The 18,255-nt window shown below is 44.7% G+C and overlaps 1 protein-coding gene across 1 annotated transcript in view; it reads left to right on the top strand.

The window, feature by feature from the left end:
* EIF2B3 (eukaryotic translation initiation factor 2B subunit gamma) overlaps positions 1-18,255 on the top strand; it is a 139,758-nt gene that overhangs the window by 80,304 nt on the left and 41,199 nt on the right. Inside the window, exon 7 of the mRNA XM_037906661.2 lies at positions 2,762-2,851. Within this exon, the coding sequence (XP_037762589.1) occupies positions 2,762-2,851 (90 nt within the window). The remainder of the gene's footprint in view (positions 1-2,761; positions 2,852-18,255) is intronic.

An 18,255-nucleotide genomic window follows, 5' to 3' on the forward strand; every position in this document is an offset into this window, starting at 1 on the left:
CAGAGATCACTGTGCAGTACCCTGCCTCTGTTTCCTTCTCTTCAGGACCTCTTAAGAACAGTACATAGGCTTCTCTTTGGGTTAAAGCCACCCGGGCCTGGAGCTGGTTTAATAACAAACATTTCAAAAATCCTCAGGGTCCCTAATTTAAAGTCCATCCCCACAACCTAAAAGCTCAGACTTAGCTCTGGCATCTTCTAGCCGGAGCTCATCTCCCCAGTCTGTTCTCACAGCCCGTCCTCCCAGCTCTTCCTAGCTGCAACTCAACCTTCTGGCTCTGGCCTCAAGGCCCAAACCCAGTCTGGGTTCCCCCAGGAGCTTCCTGCTCACTGGGCTCTGGCCTCCAAACTCCCCTGATATCAGTGTGTTCCCTGCAGGAGCCTTTCTCTGTGCAGTTTCCTGAGCTTCCCTCCTTTTCTTTGCAGCTTCCTGCTGCTCTTTGTAGGGCAATCACCTGATCTCTCCCAGGTGTGGCTCCATAGTAATCAGGGTTGGCTGGCCACAGGCCTTCCAGCCCTTAGGGCAAGCCACCCTGGTAGTATTCACCTTTGCACTTAAGGGTGATTGCCAGGTCATGTGCATTCAGGAAGGGGAAACCCAGCATTGTGTAGGGAAATTGGGCTTTTTGAATTAAACCCTAAAGCTAGGAATTGCCTCGCGGCGTTTTCCTTGCTTTTCCCACAGCTTTGTTTTCTGTCTTTCTGTTGCTGAGCTGTCTTTTCCCTCTTCCTTTCTCACATGTCTGTTGCGTCCTCCCATTATTTCTATTGTTTTTTCCCCCTCTCTTTTGCTTGCTCCCTTTCCTTTCACTGTGTCACCTTTATATTTTCTCGGGGAGTGGAGGGCGGGGGGAGAGAAATGGTCCTGGCCTTTTGCAAACCTCTTTTCGTGAGAGAGACTATCAGAATTCTCCATCCTACATAGAAAGGAGGAAACCGTTCCCAGGATGCTGTGCAGGAGGACCTCGAAACTCTTTAAAACTAGTGGGATTCCCTATCTTCTTTGCATGTAGAATATTGCTATAAGGGCTTCCTTTCATAGCCACATCCGGCCCATTGATAACATCAGTCCTGGAGCATTACTAGGTGAGCTCATGTTTTTGTTAGTGAAGTAATCCCCTCCAAGTTTATATACCAGTTTTTAGTGTAACACACTTTACATTACAGTAAAGTGCTACACTATTATTGCAAGATCTTTCCTTTACAAGTGGGATGTTAAGACAATGTATATTTAGTTCATAATACCGTTAGCTTGAGCTGAATGACACACTTGAGAAATGCTCCTAAATTAAAGTAGAATTGTCCTGCTTATATGCCTTGATAATCCAATCCAATAAATAAGAGACATACACAGAAAAACATTTTCAACAGAACACTCTGGTGTTCGCTGTAGTCAGGTATAAAGAAATGTTCCCTGCATACTAGTATTATGGGTTTCTGTCACGCTCTATACAGAGAACTCCTCTTTCCACCTCATCCCAAGACAACTGGCCCAGAGTTGTAAGTGATCCTTTTCCTGCTCTAACTAACTAATAAAAGTAAAAAGGCAAGTGCTCTTGATCCTGGTGAAAGCAGAACAAAGGTGTGTGCGTGTGTGCGTGTGTGCGCGTGCGGGTGGGGGAGTACACACTGGTAGGATGTGTTGGGTCAAGCTTCATAATTGAATTCAGACATCAAAGGGGAAAGAGCTAAAAATGAAGTCCGGTGCAGGTGGGAGTTTCTCTCCTTACTAACCCTTCTTGGTTGATGAGTCTCGTTAAAAATATCTCCCACAACTTGATAGTGTTTTATTGTTATTGACTAACCTAGCACGGTCCCTATGTTCTGCTCTGGCAATAGGAAAGGTGATCAGTCATCCCTCTCCTTGTGCCAGAATGTTTTTGAATGAGACGAGTTTAGTATGGAGAGAAAAGCAAAATCAATGTGAAATGCCAGAGTCCTCCGTGTATGCTGTAGTACAGGGCTTCACACCGTCTTTAAAGAGAAAGAGGATGCGCAGGGGGAAGGAATAAATGGGCCTCACTGCTCTAGAGGATGTGAACTGTCCTTTGTTCTTAACACAGATTCAAATCAATAGAGAATACTGAGAGTTGCCAGAAATACTACTGCTGCGACCAGTTATAGGTAGGACCTCTGCATTCACAGCTGGTCAGCGAGGGCCGGTGATGAGAGAGTATTTGAATGGCCTTTTCTGGGTGACTCCATCACATAACCACGTGCTCTGTCCTGGAGCTGTAACCTAGTATGGCGTTCCAGTGGGAAAGGTGTGCCGTCCTCTTCTCTCAAAGGCCCCCCCAACGTGGTGTTGGAAGAAATACAATTATTGGCTCCTTGAAGTGAGTCGTGTTCATTAGAGGAGTAGGACATTAAAAGGTGCTGGAGTTGCAATGCCCACATGTTAGTCTTTAAATGACTGTACCCTGACATTACCCGCTGTAACTTGCAGCAGGCTGGGCCCGTTACCTTGGCTTTCTCCCCAGCAATATACAATCTCAGCTTACAAAGGAAATGTAGCAGGAATAATGACTTTTGCGGGGAAGTGTTTTCCCGTGTAGTCGGTCAGTACAGAGCCAGCAGGTGTACATTTATAGACAGACTCCAGTGATGGCAGTCATCGCTGTTCACCTCTTTGTTAAGCCTGCAGTAGGTGGGTAGGAATACATTTGCCCCTTGTAAACTTTTATTATCCAATGCTTTAACAACAAGGTAGAGCTCTTAAAAATGGCTGTGGTGTGAGTTCCCTATTTTCTTTTCTCTTCCAGGCATCCTCGAATGCACATCAGGACAGCGCTGGCGGATGCCCATCTATACTGCCTGAAGAAGTACGTGGTGGACTTCCTTGCCGAAAATAGGTAAGGAATGGGCAGAGGGAGGTGGTGATGCCAGACGTTTAATGTGATACGTAGCTGTCTGTCTACAGGGTTCTGTTAAACTGCGTTTTGCATCTGTTTCTAAAATCAAATAACTTGTCCAAACACTTAAGCTGTGTTTAAAAATCTCTGATTTCTAACCAGAGCCTTTGTTTTAACTCCTGCAACAGCAAAATTAAAAAGCAGACAAATTTGCCTCCGTTCTGATAATGTCACCATGTCCCTTGCTTCTACCTACACAGCTGTACTTCCTAGGCTATTCGTTTCTTCTAGGGTTTCCTCACTGAGTCGAGTCATAAATACATTTCACGCCTATTTCTTTTTCTTCCGCACACGCTCAGTAATCACCTTTTTCTCTCCCCCTCCCCACCCACTAAACCTGTAGGCTATCTCTGTAGCATCCTGTGCTCTTAGTTTGTGGTGTTCCCATGTGGAAACTCTGAGACCACCCACCAAGGGTGAGAAAAACATCCATTTATGGAAGAGGAGAGTGATCCTGGCTATAACATTTCATGAAACAGGAGAAAAAAATCAACGTGTTTACCTTAAACCAAGCACAGCTAGTAGTTCAGCCTGGGGACGACTTTCAGTTCCTAGATCTTCTGTGGCATCTGTCATGCCCACTACAGATCGTGAATGTGCACCAAGTTCTCGGCTATATTTTCCCCCTTTGAAGTGAGGTGGAGGCTAAAGGTCATGACTAGATGTTGAATTCATAGCCATATTTCTTAGCAGAGCAACTGACAGGAGAGAGAACATTGAGGAAGGAAGGAATTTCTCGTGGCCTTGATCACGAAGGAAGGCACAAATACATGATGCATGCCCTCTCTGGGGTATTTGGTTGGCGGTTCCACGTGTGGAAAGTTTGCAGGATCAGGGCTGTATGTGTGTGCCTTTTAAAGGGAAAATCAGTAACAAATCCCCAGGGGACACTCTCACCACTGTTGAGTGTAGTGCTTCTCTGTTGCTGGGACTGGTACTTGGGATCATTTGTACCAGTCAGTTGAATTAATCATAGGCACTGGAAACAAATCTGCAAGATGGAAATGCTTGATTGGCCCCGGGTAGCTGGTTCTTGGAGCAGTCAAAGCTCCCAGTGCTCTGTGAGAGTTCATTTTAGAAGGCAGGTGGCATTTGTGGAGTCATGTTTATGGGTCACATGACATCAGAGTGAAACATAGTTTGCTCCTTTCTTTCCTAAGTGAACACATAGGGCCAAATTTTCACAAAGGCCTCAACCCATTTAATTTTACAGGTGCAAATGATGATGTTAGATGTGTCATGCCTTTCACAGCCTCACTGTCTATAATGTGCTCTCCTGGTCTGTTTCTTGTCTTAAATTAGCTGGTAAACTCTGGGTCATCTCTGTTATATGTTTGCACAGTGCTTCGCATAACTCAGGCCTGGTCCCTGTGTGCTAGACAAATAATCATTTCAGAGGGATAGAAAGCAGCATCTTTTTATTGGCATCCATAAAAGGCCTGTGCAAAATTAGATAGCATTGTTGAAAATTTGTCTCATAATATTTTTGAGGCTTTATGCTACTTTCTTTGAAGCCAGGTGGAGGTTTTACTTCGGCAAGAGCAGGATTGCACTTTCTGTTATGAAAATGCCAAATTCTGTTCACACCTACAACTGCTCCCTGTCCTCTTTACAAGAGCTCTTCATTTGTGCAGTTATCATTGGTTGTCTTTTATCTGTGTGCTGAACATGTCCACATCTCTTAAATTAGGTCTGATTTTCTAAGCCCTTTAAATTATAATTGACTTCTTGGCTGCATGTGTCATACCATTTAGTTAACATTTTCAAGACTTGATAACAAAACTCAGATTACCAACCACAGGTGGCTGCTTGTTTATCTTTATTCAGCTACATGTTTGTTATTCAACCAATAACCAACTGCGAGAGAGCCAACTATGGTACAGTATCTCCATGCTTGGAAAATGGGATTCCTGCCACAATGAATAACCCAGGCTTTCAGGCTTCCGGCATTGGTGGGCATTCTCAGCTTGTTTTTCTTTTCTGGGGGAAGGGAAGGACAGTGCATACTCAGAGATCTTTCCATGCTCAGTAGCAGTATTCCAGGACTTTTGAAAGATCCTGTGGAATATTTTTGCCTCAAAATTACTGACGTTTATATGATTGTTTTTTAAATACTTTGTTTTTCAGTCCAGAGAAAACTTTCATTAAGATTTTATTTCTCTGCAATTCCATGCTGGAGCTGGAGAAGCTCAGATGCCTTGTTTAAGTTTGAGTGTGGTTAAAACTAACAGCAGTGCCTGAAGTGAACAGTGAAGCTGTTGTACTGTGCCAGGAAGCACTGACACAGTGTACTTCCTTGGTATTGCAATATTTACATTGTGTTAATATTGGAACCTGGGGATGTGATGGTAGGAATAACTTGTCTTTTTCATTGTTGCAGCATGAGTGAGGGATCCACACTTTGTTTTCATTGTATTTTAACATACAAAAGGAGAAAACACCTGGCCTAGCAGTTAAAACCTTGGCTCCCAGGGCCAGCTATGGTGCAGCATGTTGCAGAGGAAGATTATGATTACTGGCAGGTTGAGGGATTGCCTGGGGAGCAGTTGTGCTTTTGTCCTTTATTAGGAAAAGTTCAACTTTTACAATACTTTTCCTATACCTTTTTTAGAAGGATTTCTTCCTCCAGATATGTTAACTGCAATATCAGGATACTTTATACATACTACCTTTCAAAAATAATAGTAATGAATCTTGTGAATCCATTTTTGTAAAGTGGTAGGGAGCACAGAGTGCCTGTCATTCCGGACAGCATAAGGGACTTGTCTACACACAGCGTGGCACCAGTTTAATTGAAGATGTGAGTTTTAAACTGGTTTAATTATATCAGTGCACTTTTGGGAGGGGAGGCACTTAAATCAATTTGAATGTCTTAAATTGGGCTACCTTAAATCAGTTTGTAGTCCATTTAAAACCATCTGATTTAATATACTGAGTTGCAGTTTAAATAAACTGGTGCACACACTGTATGTAGACAAGTCCAAAGTTGCTGAGCATCAGCTATAAAGGGGGGGAAATATCCTTTAACAACAGCTTAACCAATTCACAGTTGGTTGAAGTACGAGTGTTGCTTTGGATATTAGAGGGTCACACCCCAGAGAAGCCATCCAGTAGTGCAACATTTCTAGAGAAGACCCTGCTCTTGTGGTTCAGGAACAGGATACAGTGTCAGGATTCCGGCATTCTGTTACCAGCTCTACCACAGGCTTCCTTCGTGACCATGGGCAAGTCATTTCGTTTCTCTGTGCCTCAGTTTCCAACTCTGCCTGGGATATTGGGAGACTAAATTAATCAGTGTTTGTAAAGTGCTTAGAACTATCTGATGGAAGATGCTATGAGAGGGCAAATTCTTATTAACCAGTCCATAACTCAGCTCTCTGAACTTCAGGCTTGATAATATATTAAATGTGATGGAGTAACTGATATTCCTGCTAGAAGTTCTGTTATATTACAGCGAAGTCTGTTGGCAAAGCAAACGAGTTCTAGAGCTTCCGAAAAGCAAGGTTCCCTAGTGCATCTGAATGATAGTCTGTGAAAACTGCCATTATTTTTGTCTATGTATTATGTGTACATCAAATACTGCAGTTTTTGTGTCCTTGCAAATCAAGAGGTCACACACCCTTGCTATTGTTTGTTTAAACCTGGGAGAGGTTTTTCAGGGTTTATTTCTTCACAGAAGGAAAAACACTCTTTGCGTGTGAAAAAGTAGATCTTTTTGGCAGTTAAAATACCCCCCAAACCCCACACATCTCTCAAACGCTATCCCAATTCTGAATTCCAGCGGAATAGGTCTATAGACTTGTGACAGTCCCACCCTGCCCTTGGCATAATACACACACGTTACACTAAGTTGGTCTAAACTTGCTGTCTTCCTGGGGAGTTACCTGTAATGTAAACTTAAACACCGAGAAACAGACTTGGTCTAAAATTTACCCTGAGCTTGGCTGTTCCTAGGGATTTTCCCTGCAGGACCCTCTGTTCCCTCTGCCTGCGAGAGATTGGAGCTAATGGGACCACCTTGGTGTTGGCGCCATGGTGAGTCAGCAGAATATCCCTACATCTCTGAGCAGGAGACCCTGATACCAGCGTGACTCAATAGAAGACCTTACTTCTCTAGGCAGGGTCCTAAACATGGCACCTGTGAGAAAGTTTTTCCCTTTTTTTAAAGCCTCCTTTATGAGGATAAAGATAACTCGAGGGCCAAATTGTTAGTGTGAGGAGACCCTCGGAGTAGTGAGGGAGAATGGAACAGTGCTGGCCGTGTGTTAATTACAGGAGCCATTCTGCCAGCCTGGGGCTGGACGGCTCCTGGTGAGCCCTGCACCTCCTGGAGAAGTGCACAATATTGCTTCTCTTAAAAGGATCAGCACGCAGCAAAGGCCAGCACGCTGCAGACAGCATGCTCACACCCCACAGCTGGCAGGCCTCACACCCTTGGGGCTCTGTGATGCTGGCCAACATGGGAGCCAATCCCCTTTTCTGGCACTCTCTCTTGAGCACTAGGTTGGAGTTCTGCCTTGCTGCTGCTTGCAGGGGGATGGAAAAAGAGTCCTTACCCCCTTTTCCCTCATGAGCCCAACCGGTAGCAGAGGGAGGATCTGAGCCTGTGCTCTTCAAGCACGCATGCTGTGCAGGCAGGTGTTAATATCCGTGCAGTACGTGCTCAAAGTTGGCTTGCTTACAATCCCCAGGAAACTTTTAGTGGAAAAATTGTGATCTACATGAAATAACATGGTAGATTTTCATTTGTTCCTTTTCCAAAATATTTCCAAAGCTCTACCCTGGCACAATTTCTGTTTAAAAAAATAACACAGCACCTTTTTTGCTTTACAGAGCTTATCACTGACACCCCAAAACTCCCTTTGTGAATTTGGCAGAGTGGAGAATGGGTGTCTGTGCAATAGGTATGGGGGTGTGTGTGTGTGTGCGTGCATGCAATGTGTGTTTATAGTACACAGGATGTATCAATAATTTTGTGCCCACAGTCAGTTACAGGCACAAAGGATAGCATTTATGGTGATGGCTAACTACTTGATTGTACCCACAAATGTGGCCTCAGCATCTGAATGCCATCATTTTCACCCTCAATTGATGGTGGGCAGTAAATTAGAGGCCAAGTTGAGGCCTCTTTAAAAAATATAGCCCTACTTATAATTTTCCCCCCAAATCATTTTTATTGTGTATATAATATATGAAAAATGTGGTTCTTGGCTAAGATCACTTTTGTCAGACTTCATCTTACTGCAGATTTTTTCTGACCCCATAAAATACATGTTCTCCTTCGAGTCCGTGTAGATCCCATTGGAACTGCACATGCACCCCATGCATGCGAGATCAGAATCTTTTGCCTACCAGCCTGTGTCTGGGACATGCGTGTACCCTGAGTCACCTCATGCTCCCATAAGAGGGCTTAAAGAGCGGAGCGGCCCTGCGCCCTTTGATTCCTTCTTACCACTCATGGCAATGAGGTGCAAGGTGGACTGTATCTGATCCGGTTCTGACTTTCAAACCTTACTTCAGTAAAGAAGCTTCTTCCCGGATTCCTTTTCATTCCTTTCTTTCTTTTAATTTTCTTTAAGAACATAAGAATGGCCCTACTGGGTCAGACCAAGCGTCTGTCTAGCCGAGTATCCTGTCTTCCGACAGTGGCCAGTGCCAGGTGCCCCAGAGGGAATTAACAGAACAGGGAATCATCAAGTGATCCATCCCCTGTCACTCATTCCCAGCTTCTGGCAAACAGAGACGAGGGACACCATTCCTGCCCATTCTGGCTAGTAGTCATTGATGGACCTATCTTCCCTGAATTTATCTAGTTCTTTTTTGAATTCTGTTATGGTCTTGGCCTTCACAACATCCTCTGGCAAGGCGTTCCATAGGTTGACTGTGCGTTGTGTGAAGAAATACTTCCTTTTATTTGTTTTAAACCTGCTGCCTATTAATTTCATTTGGTGACCCGTACTTCCTGTGTTATGCGAAGGCGTAAACAACACTTCCTTATCTACTTTCTCTATACCAGTCATGATTTTATAGACCTCAATCATATCTCCCCTTAGCCGTCTCTTTTCCAAGCTGAAAAGTCCCAGTCTTATTAATGTCTCCTCATATGGAAGCCATTCCATACCCCTAATCATTTTTGTTGCCCTTTCTGAACCTTTTCCAATTCCAATATAATTTGTGTGCCGTCCTCCCACCCCTCCCCACCCCGCCCAAAAAAGAGGGAGAGCGAGCAGTTAGAACAAACAGAGGGGAGACCTCCCTGTACAGTGGGGTGAGGTGCTTCTTGACAACCGCTAGCTATGGCGGACTCCAAATCCTCGGAGTTTAAACTCTGTACTCACCATAGAAGGTAAGAGTAGCTGCCTGTTCTGTCTCGGGGAAGCACATGACCCCAGCAAGTCTGTTGGCTGCTGCTCCTTTTGGTCTTGCATGTGAAAATCCTGAGATGTGAGCCTCAAGTTACTCCTCTTGGAGCAACCCATAAGGGTAACTTCAGCTCGAGGATCTTGGCTGTCCTCCAGGCAGGAAACTAGGATTCTTCGAGTGCCGTCCCTGTAGGGGGTCCACTTCAGGTGACGGTGCGTCCCGGAGCCCTTGATCAGAGGCTTTTCCATAGCAGTGCTTGGCTGGGCCGTGCGTGCACGCTTCAGCTGTCTCACGGCACCTGTCTGTCCCGTTGAGTGCATGTATGCAGGCCCTCTCTCTCCCCCATCCTCCCTCCAGTTCCTTCTCAACCGTCCTTGACTGAAGACGGAGCTCTCCGCAGTGCGACAGCCCTTTCTCCCTGGAGTATAAAAAAATCAGTAGTTAAATAAGTTTTCTTCTATTGTAGTTTCGTAGTTCATTTAAAAAAAAATTTCTTCAATACTTAGTTTTTTAGTTCTCCTTAGTTCATAGTCCCTCTCTCAGGGCACGAACATTAACATTAACGACTATGCCAGGTTACCCTGGCTTTAAGAGATGCGGCTCCTGCCACGAGGCAATGCCTAGATCTGATGGACACGCTCAATGTGTGAGGTGCCTCGGAGAGATGCACATTCCTTCCAAGTGCGTCCATTGCAGCAACTTGTAGGCATGAGCCCGCCGAGACTGGGACTTCCGCCTGAAGATGATCCTAATGGAGAAATCACTTCTCCCAGAATCAGACAAGGATCCCCCTAATCACTTCCTCCCCCAATAAGGAACAAATCCATCCGAGTCATGACAGACAACGTAGCAAGCATGTTCTACATCAACAGACAAGGGGGGGCCTAATCCCACTCCCTGTGCACCGAAGCCATGATGTTATGGAACTGGTGCATCCGCTACAATATAGACATCTCAGCCTTTTACCTTCCTGGATGCCAAAACACCACCGCCAACACCCTCAGCAGACACTTCTCACGGGAACACGATTGGGAAATGACCCTCCACCGAAAATTCAGATAATGGGGGTTCCCTTCCATTGACTTATTTACCATGCCCCAGAACAGCAAATGTGCCTCGTTCTGCTCCAGAGCAGGACTCTGCCCCCGATCCCTAGGGCATGCCTTTCTAATCCGGTGGGACAACTCACTTATGTACGCATTCCCACCAATACCACTAATCCACAGAGTCCTACGCAAAATAAAGGAAGACAGCGCTACAATCATTGTGATTGCCCCAGCGTGGCCCAGACAAACGTACCCATACCTGTTATGTCTGTTTACCCATCCGCCACAGACTCTCCCATTAACATGAGACCTTCTGTCACAGGACAACGGACAGGTCCTATGTCCGCAACTAGAGAAGCTCCACCTGAAAGCGTGGTTCCTCCATGGTTCCACGAACGCGAGCTAACCTGTTCAGAACAAGTGAAAAATATTTTACTAAACAGCAGACGCCAATCTACACGCATTACTTACCTGCAGAAATGGAAGCGTTTCTCCACGTGGGTGTTCAAACAAACGGATCGCTACATGTACCGCACCATTACCGGCGGTACTAGACTATTTGGTTGAACTGAAGAATTTGGGACTATCGCTAAGCTCTATCAAAGTTCACCTCGCGGCGATTAATACTTTCCACGACACAATCGAGGGGTTTTCAGTTTTCACATACCCTATTACAAAGCGCCTCATGCTTGGCCTACAAACCCTCTATCCGGAAATACGTTTTCCCCACCCCCACGTGGGACCTGATCTTAACGTTCAAGGGCCTCATGAGACCTCCATTCGAACCAATGGCTACCTGCTCCTTACTGCACCTGTCCATGAAGGTGGCTTTCCTAGTAGCCATTACCTCCGTGAGATGAGTTAGTGAGACTGGTGCACTAATGGCCAACCCACCCTACACCATCTTTTTCAAGGACAAGGTCACATTACGACCCCATCCAAAATTTCTCCCCAAAGTGTCATCAACCTTCCAGATCAACCAACCCATTCACCTTCCCACATTCTATCCCAAACCGCACACGTGCTCACAGGATGCTGCCCTACACACCCTAGATGTCAGACAGGTGATAGCCTTCTACCTGCACAGGACGAGATCTTTCCGAAAATCATCAAGACTGTTTGTCTCGACAATGGAATGATCCAAAGGGTCAGCAATATCCAAACAACAACTTTCAAAATTGATATCAAACTGTATAGAACTCCCTATGGGCATCAGATCCCATTCCACACATGCCATGGCAACTTCCGTGGCTTTTCTTCACAATGTACCCATTTCAGAAATTTGCGAAACCGCCACTTGGGCGTCAGAACATACCTTTACCGATCACTACGTCATTACACAAGACTCCAGGGACGATGCCATACTTGGCCTTTCGGTCCTCTCTACTTTGGTTAGCCGTATACCTCCAAAGTCCACCCATCCTTCATGGGTACTGCTCTACATTCACCTGAAGTGGAGCACCCACAGGGACAGCATTTGAAGAAGAAGAGAAGGTTACTTACCTTGTGCAGGAACTGAGGTTCTTGGAGATGGTTGTCCCTGTGGGTGCTCCACTACCCACCCTCCTCCCCTCTGCTTTGAAGTTTGATAAGAGGACTCTAAGGTAGAGAAGAAACTGAGTGGGGGCGCGCTGTGCATGTGCGCTCAATGAGACAGACAGGTGCCACGAGACAGCTGGCCCGGCCGAGCATTGCTATGGAAAAACCTCCAATCAACGGTGCCAGGACGCACCGCCACCTGAAGTGAAGCACCCCCAGGGGGACACATCTCAAAGAACCTCAGTTACTGCACAAGGTGAGTAACCCTCTCTATTGTCTCAGTGAGCCCCTTGGCTGCTGGGCACCACACTCTCACTTCCAGCAGGGAAACAAAGGTGCCAGAACCCCTGACAGCAACATCCCTGACACTGGCTGCGTTTACCTGTGCCCCGAGGTGTCGGCAGCACTCCAGGGCAGAGAGACCCAGCTCTGTCCCCTGAAAGGGGCAGGTGCTTCTGCACCAGGCATAAACAGCTCTTAAGTGGGCAACACATCCTCCCCACAGGGAGGACTCTAGGTCAAGGGATAAGCCCTCAGCACAGGCAAAGGACAGCACCAAAACACCACAAGAGAAATTGAGATGAGTCTGGCCAATTGTACCGACTTCCAGGCTGGTGCCAGAAGGTTTCACGGCACTGAGATATGCTTTTACTCCTCCCTCGCTGCCCCTCTCAGCACTGGACTTGGCAATGGCCCTTGCACGGGCCATTCACCAAGTAGGCATTGTGAGTGGGTAGAGCATGCCCAGTGCAGAGAAACTCTTGGAAGAATTTAGCTGAAAAACAAAGTCTCTTCTGAGTATGTGTGAACTGTGATGATGATTATTATTTATTTATTTTTTTGCACTCTTATAACTTGGCCAAATTTGGGCATTTTTTCATGGGGATGGCAAATGACACATCCCTGACACAAAGGTGAACTTGTGCCAAATTTCAAGTCTCCGCACCAAAGCATGGAGGCTTCTCATTTTTAAAGGCCGGGGGTAGAGGGAGGATTGTTTGTTAACGTGGACAAAACGACACATTTTCCCCTAATCTCAGTCTTGGAAACGACTGAGCTATTTTTGCTGAAACTTTCCCCCAAAAAAGCAGCCTGAGGCAAACACCTGGTATGGGTGCCACTAGTATTCCTTTTCTTTCAGCTGAAATAGTTAAAGGTTGGCAAAGTTTATAAGCAAGTGAAAGCAAGGTCTTCTGCTTCAAAGTGCTGGTCAGCCTTAACATTGGGTGGCACCACTTGCCTGTAATAAACATAGATGACAATTTAGGGCCGGAGTTTTCAGAAAGCAGATACCATATTGCATCTGCCCTTGTGTAGTTACTTCCCTTGTGGATGTGAATCTTGCGCAATTTGTGTGCACAATTGTGGTAACTGCATTTGATAATGCAAGTGGGCCTTTGGCCTTAATTTCCTGAAAATGAGACTCTTAAGCATGTGTATAAAAGAAATGACCATGGTTACTAACAAATGCGTTTCTTACATATTGGAGCACTTCTCCTGTTCCTATTTCTTTTCAAGATCTGGGTATAATCTTTTATGTGTCTGTGCATATTAAAAACCACATCTGTGGTTTGAACCTAGCAATCTTGAGTTGTTTGATGCAAGATAATATACTGCTTTTATTTACAGCCACTTGGACAGTGGAGAGTTTTATTTCATGGCGGGACTCCTGATACTAACAGGGCAAATTAGAACTACAGTGAAGGACAAAAATAATAGAGAGTGATAGTGTGATTACTTTGGAAGGTCTGACTTGGGAAAAGTAGGCATGATAGCCACAGTTCCCCCGATACAGTTAACTTGTCACTCACCACCCTAATGTCTCTCTCACTCCCGGCTGAGCACTCTGCCCGCAGGGGCTTTATGGAATCAGAGGGAGCTGATTGAGAGCTAAGGAAAAGGATTAGATCTTCACTGTTTTTTCTCAGGACTGTGGACCTAACAGCCGGGGTTACCAGCCATGAACTGTTCCCAGAACTGAGGGCTAATCTCCTTTACAACAAACTGTGTAATGAAAGGCCAGCTCGATCTGCTGGCTCACTTTTAATGAAGCTAACCGTTGCCTTTTGCACTGCCGAAATAAATAGGAATAAACTGGGCTTTTTCTCCTCCCCTGTGGAAAAAACAGGACAGCAGAGAGACGACCTGGGTCTTTTAAAACTGGGGGTGAGGGCGAATTTGTATGAAGGCTCATGCTTGGATGGCTGTGTGGTAGGTTGTACATGGAGGCCCCTTGCAAGTTTACGTTAAGGTGCTGCAGACTAAACCTGTGCGTTTTCCCCTTTTCCCCTGTAAATGCCTTTTTTATCATTCAGACTGTCACCTGTGTTTTCTGGCAAGAGCTGCTGGCTGGGGGAGGTCTGGCAGAGCTAAACTCCCGGCTTGGTGGTCTTTGTACGGCCTTAAAAACAGAACCTGCTCTGTGAATACCTGCAAGTTAACATGTGTCAGCCGTATGGTTGGAATGTTTCCCTCTTCACTGTAAAGAGGGGTTTTATAATGAATACTTTCCTTGTGATCCAAATGGGTAAATAAACAAACAGCTCCTGCAGGAAGTGTACTGTATGTAGACAGAGCAAAGAGCTTGTAGCTCTCCAAACCAGCAAAAAAAATCCCAGCCTCACCCAGCAGTGTGCATTTAAGCAAGTGGAACATGAAAGGTGAGTTTATCGTCTCCATTTCCTTTCACATCAGATGTTGCCCCTTATCCGGCATGACACGACTCAGAACTTGCCAGATCATTGTCCTTTTCTGGTATTGATTCAGCCTGTTGATGCAAAATTCGTTTATTGAAACTTAAATGGAAAAAACCTCAACTGTTCAAATTAGATCTGAGTAAATTCTCAACAAATCCTATCTCTGATGAATGCAGCTTCTCTTTCTGTGTGTGGAATATCCACAAGCAGACCTCAGCTTCCGTGAGTTTGCTTATTTGATGGGGTCAGTTTAATTCTGTGGCTTGATCAGACATAGATCCTTTGGTGTGAGAGCTCAATATGCCATATTTGAAATTTGAGCCATGCTGGTTGGTTATGATTGGTCCAAAGTCACATGGTGGTGTTTCTGATCCCTGACTGGGTGAGCATGCAGGCACCTCTCTGACAAATACCTGAAAGTGAAAATGTTGCTGTTTTGGTTTCTGTAAATACTTGTGCGTATGGTGTTGAAATTTGCGGTCCCTGAGCATTTGTGCTAGTACGATTCAATAGGCCTGATCCTTAGCCATTAACTTCAGTAGAGGCACTCTGGCTGAGGATCGGGCCCATTGACTCTAACTGCAGAAAGTGCATTCAGAAAGGACATGAAAACATCCAACGCTGATTCACTTAACAATTAAAGCAGTTTTGAGAATTCTTTTTGCATTATTCAGGTCCTGTAGCCTCAGTGATTAGCCCCCAGTCAAATTGAACTTTGTCTCCATGTAACCCTTAGTATGTTTTTTGAGCCAGTTATGTGACTCTCAAGCCTGTCTCCTCTAGACTTTTTAATCTTTGTCTCCTGGACAATATTATCCAAGCTTCCCCATATCATTGTACTACCTTGTTCTTTTCCACACAGTGCCTCTTGTGTATAAGGCAGGATAGGTCCATTTACTCCTGCCATGCATTCCTCACTTGATGACACGGTCCCCTATGTATACGGTGACAGCATACTGCACCAGTTTACAGCTGGAACTGAATAGCCTAAAACTTTCCTCTCCCAGGTTTCTTTCTCCCATTAGAATTAAAAACTGACAATTTCCCCATGTTTATACCAGGAAAATAATTACCGGGGGGAGGTGCTAGTCCCTCCCGCCAGGGTTAACTTGGAGGCTGGCTTCCAGTTCTTTTCTCTCCACCCCAGATCCATCACAAACTGTCTGATCTACCTGAATGATCTTGATCTTCTCTCATCCCAAGCTTGAATTTTTTCTGGAAAATTAAGGAAAACTTTAACAATTCCGCTGTTTCTCTCTCTCTCTCCAAGGATTTTTCTAAAAACGTTTGGTTTCCTCATAGCTCTAAACCCATTTCTATAGAAACATCAAATATCAGTGCTCTGTGGCAGGGTTAGATGAAACAATGGGGAAACACACTAGAGCTGACAGGTGCAGTGGGAAATGACCTAGTGCAGGCGAAGCCCACAGCTCCTTCACAAGCAGTAGGTACTTTCATAGCTTGTGGAGATTATGGAGATATTTTTCAAAATTTTTTTCAAAAATACGAAACAGACATATTGTGAGAATATAAAATTCACAATAAATGTGTACACATCTATCCACTTACTATAGAGATGTCTGTATTTTGAAGTGTATACATTCTGTAGGCACATCTTTTAAGATGTATTTTATATACGTTTATCTAAATGTATACATAATACACCATTTTTTGATATACAGACACCAGTTTGACTGGTGTGTTATATACACACGTGTTGTCTAGGCATAATATCAGAAAGCCTCTGTTTGATGCACACTTTGCAAATGAGCCTGGCCCCCAGGCAGATGCGGGGGAGGTGTTGGCAGGGAACTGCAGGTGGGGCTGATCTGGCAGAAGGGGATGCTGTCTGGGAAAGATTGTGATCCATTACTGAGCAGTTGGTGAGGACTGCCAAACTCCCTGGGTGGCCTCCAAGGGCAGCAGAGACTTCCGTTTAAAGAGCAATTCTGAAAACGTGTTGGCATTCCCAGGCAAAGTATCTGGAGCTGTCTGGTGTTCCTGGGTGGCTCTAGGTGGGCAGAGTTAAGGGTGTTTGGGTGACCCTGGGGATATGCCTCTCTGTGTGTGTGCGCATACTTTCAGATGGTTTGAGCTTTTAGTTAAGAGGAACCTTTGTTTCTATGGTTTGTTTTTTAGAAAGCTACCTAGTTCTCTTAATGTTATTTGGCTGAAGTAGATTCCTGGGAATATGACTGCTGGTATAAATGAACCCAAACACTGATGGAACTCAAGAACAGTTTTGCTGTGTCCTGCCTTCACTCTGTCCCTTCCATAATTTAGTCCACCCTACTTTCAGGTTTGCTGTCTGTGATCATAGCCTGTGTGCTCCCTCTGGCCGTCATCACTGCCAAGAGTCCTGAGATTTTAGAGGCAATCCTGGGGGGTTGAGAAATTCACTCAGAAACTTTGGCCTAAGGTCAAAAGCCTGAGGCTAGCCAGGAACGCTGAATGATGGCTGTAGAAAGGGTCACATTCAGGTTATGAAAGCAGAAGGTGGTCAACTTGTCAGAACCAAAGGTCCTAGTTAACGAAAATCTGGGACAACAAGTATGGCAGCAGGCAGGAGGACTTGTTTTTCAACAGAATGTTTCTCAAAGTTTCCATGACTCATTTGTGGATTTTTAGCTCCAATAATATAAAAGACGCTGACAAATTTCCTAATTAACGTGAGATTTAAAAAATATAGATTTACTCTCTTTGCATCAAAAAATTTTATAGCAAAACAAGGGGGAAAATGAAAGAAGCACTAATGTTTGTTCAGTGCCCTGATTAATGCTGTGGGTTATCAGGTTAGGTACAAGGAACTGCCTAACAGTTTACTGGCCCACCTGGTTACTTTGGTTAAAATTAGTCTTGGGTTAGAACAGTGGTTCCCAAACTCGGGTTTGCGAAATGTTACAGGGGGAAAAATTCCCTAATGGCGGACAGAGCTGTCCCTAGAGAACCTGGGCAGCACGGGGCCAGCAGCCAGGAGCCCCTGGCCTTCCAAGAGCTAAGCAGATCAAAGCAAGCATAACTATCACACTGAGAAGATGTAAATGTCAAGACTCCTTATAAGAAATAGAAAGGGAGGTGGATATTTTTTGCTGTTTTTAAAATTAAATAGGCAGCTAGTGTTGTTTTTAAAATTATTATGAAGAACAAGTTTTAAGTTTTGTTGTAACATGCATTGTTCGCCTGTTCTGCTCAAAACCTGAATGCTTGTGTAGGAGGAACTCTGAGTTGGCTTCTTAAATACCTTCATGCTGTTTCACATCTGATACTCCTTGATGAAACCTAGGAGCCTTGTCTTATAATAGGCTCATTCAAAGTGATTCAAGCTACGAAAGTGAGATCTTGTAAGAGTGTTGCCATTTTCATAATGTAATAAAAATACTGTGGTGATAAATAATAATTAATAATAAATAGTGTGTAATAAGCATGTCATAAAAACAAATTTTATATTTCCAAGATCACTGCTTTTATATTCAGGTAAAGGAGGCAATCCCTGGAAATATTCATTTTTAGGAGGGGGTTCGCGAGACTTGACATTAGTGAAAGGGGTTCACAGGTTGTTAAAGTTTGGGAACCACTGGGTTAGAAGAAAATGAATGGGGAGAGAGGTTATTGAGAGATGTGAGGAAAAATATGTCTTGTAGCAGAACGCAGTACAACCCCCCACCCCCATGCTGTTTAATTTTTGCTGCTTTTTTTTCCC

This window comes from Chelonia mydas, chromosome 8, assembly GCF_015237465.2.
Source record: "Chelonia mydas isolate rCheMyd1 chromosome 8, rCheMyd1.pri.v2, whole genome shotgun sequence".
Taxonomy (NCBI): Eukaryota; Metazoa; Chordata; order Testudines; family Cheloniidae; genus Chelonia; species Chelonia mydas.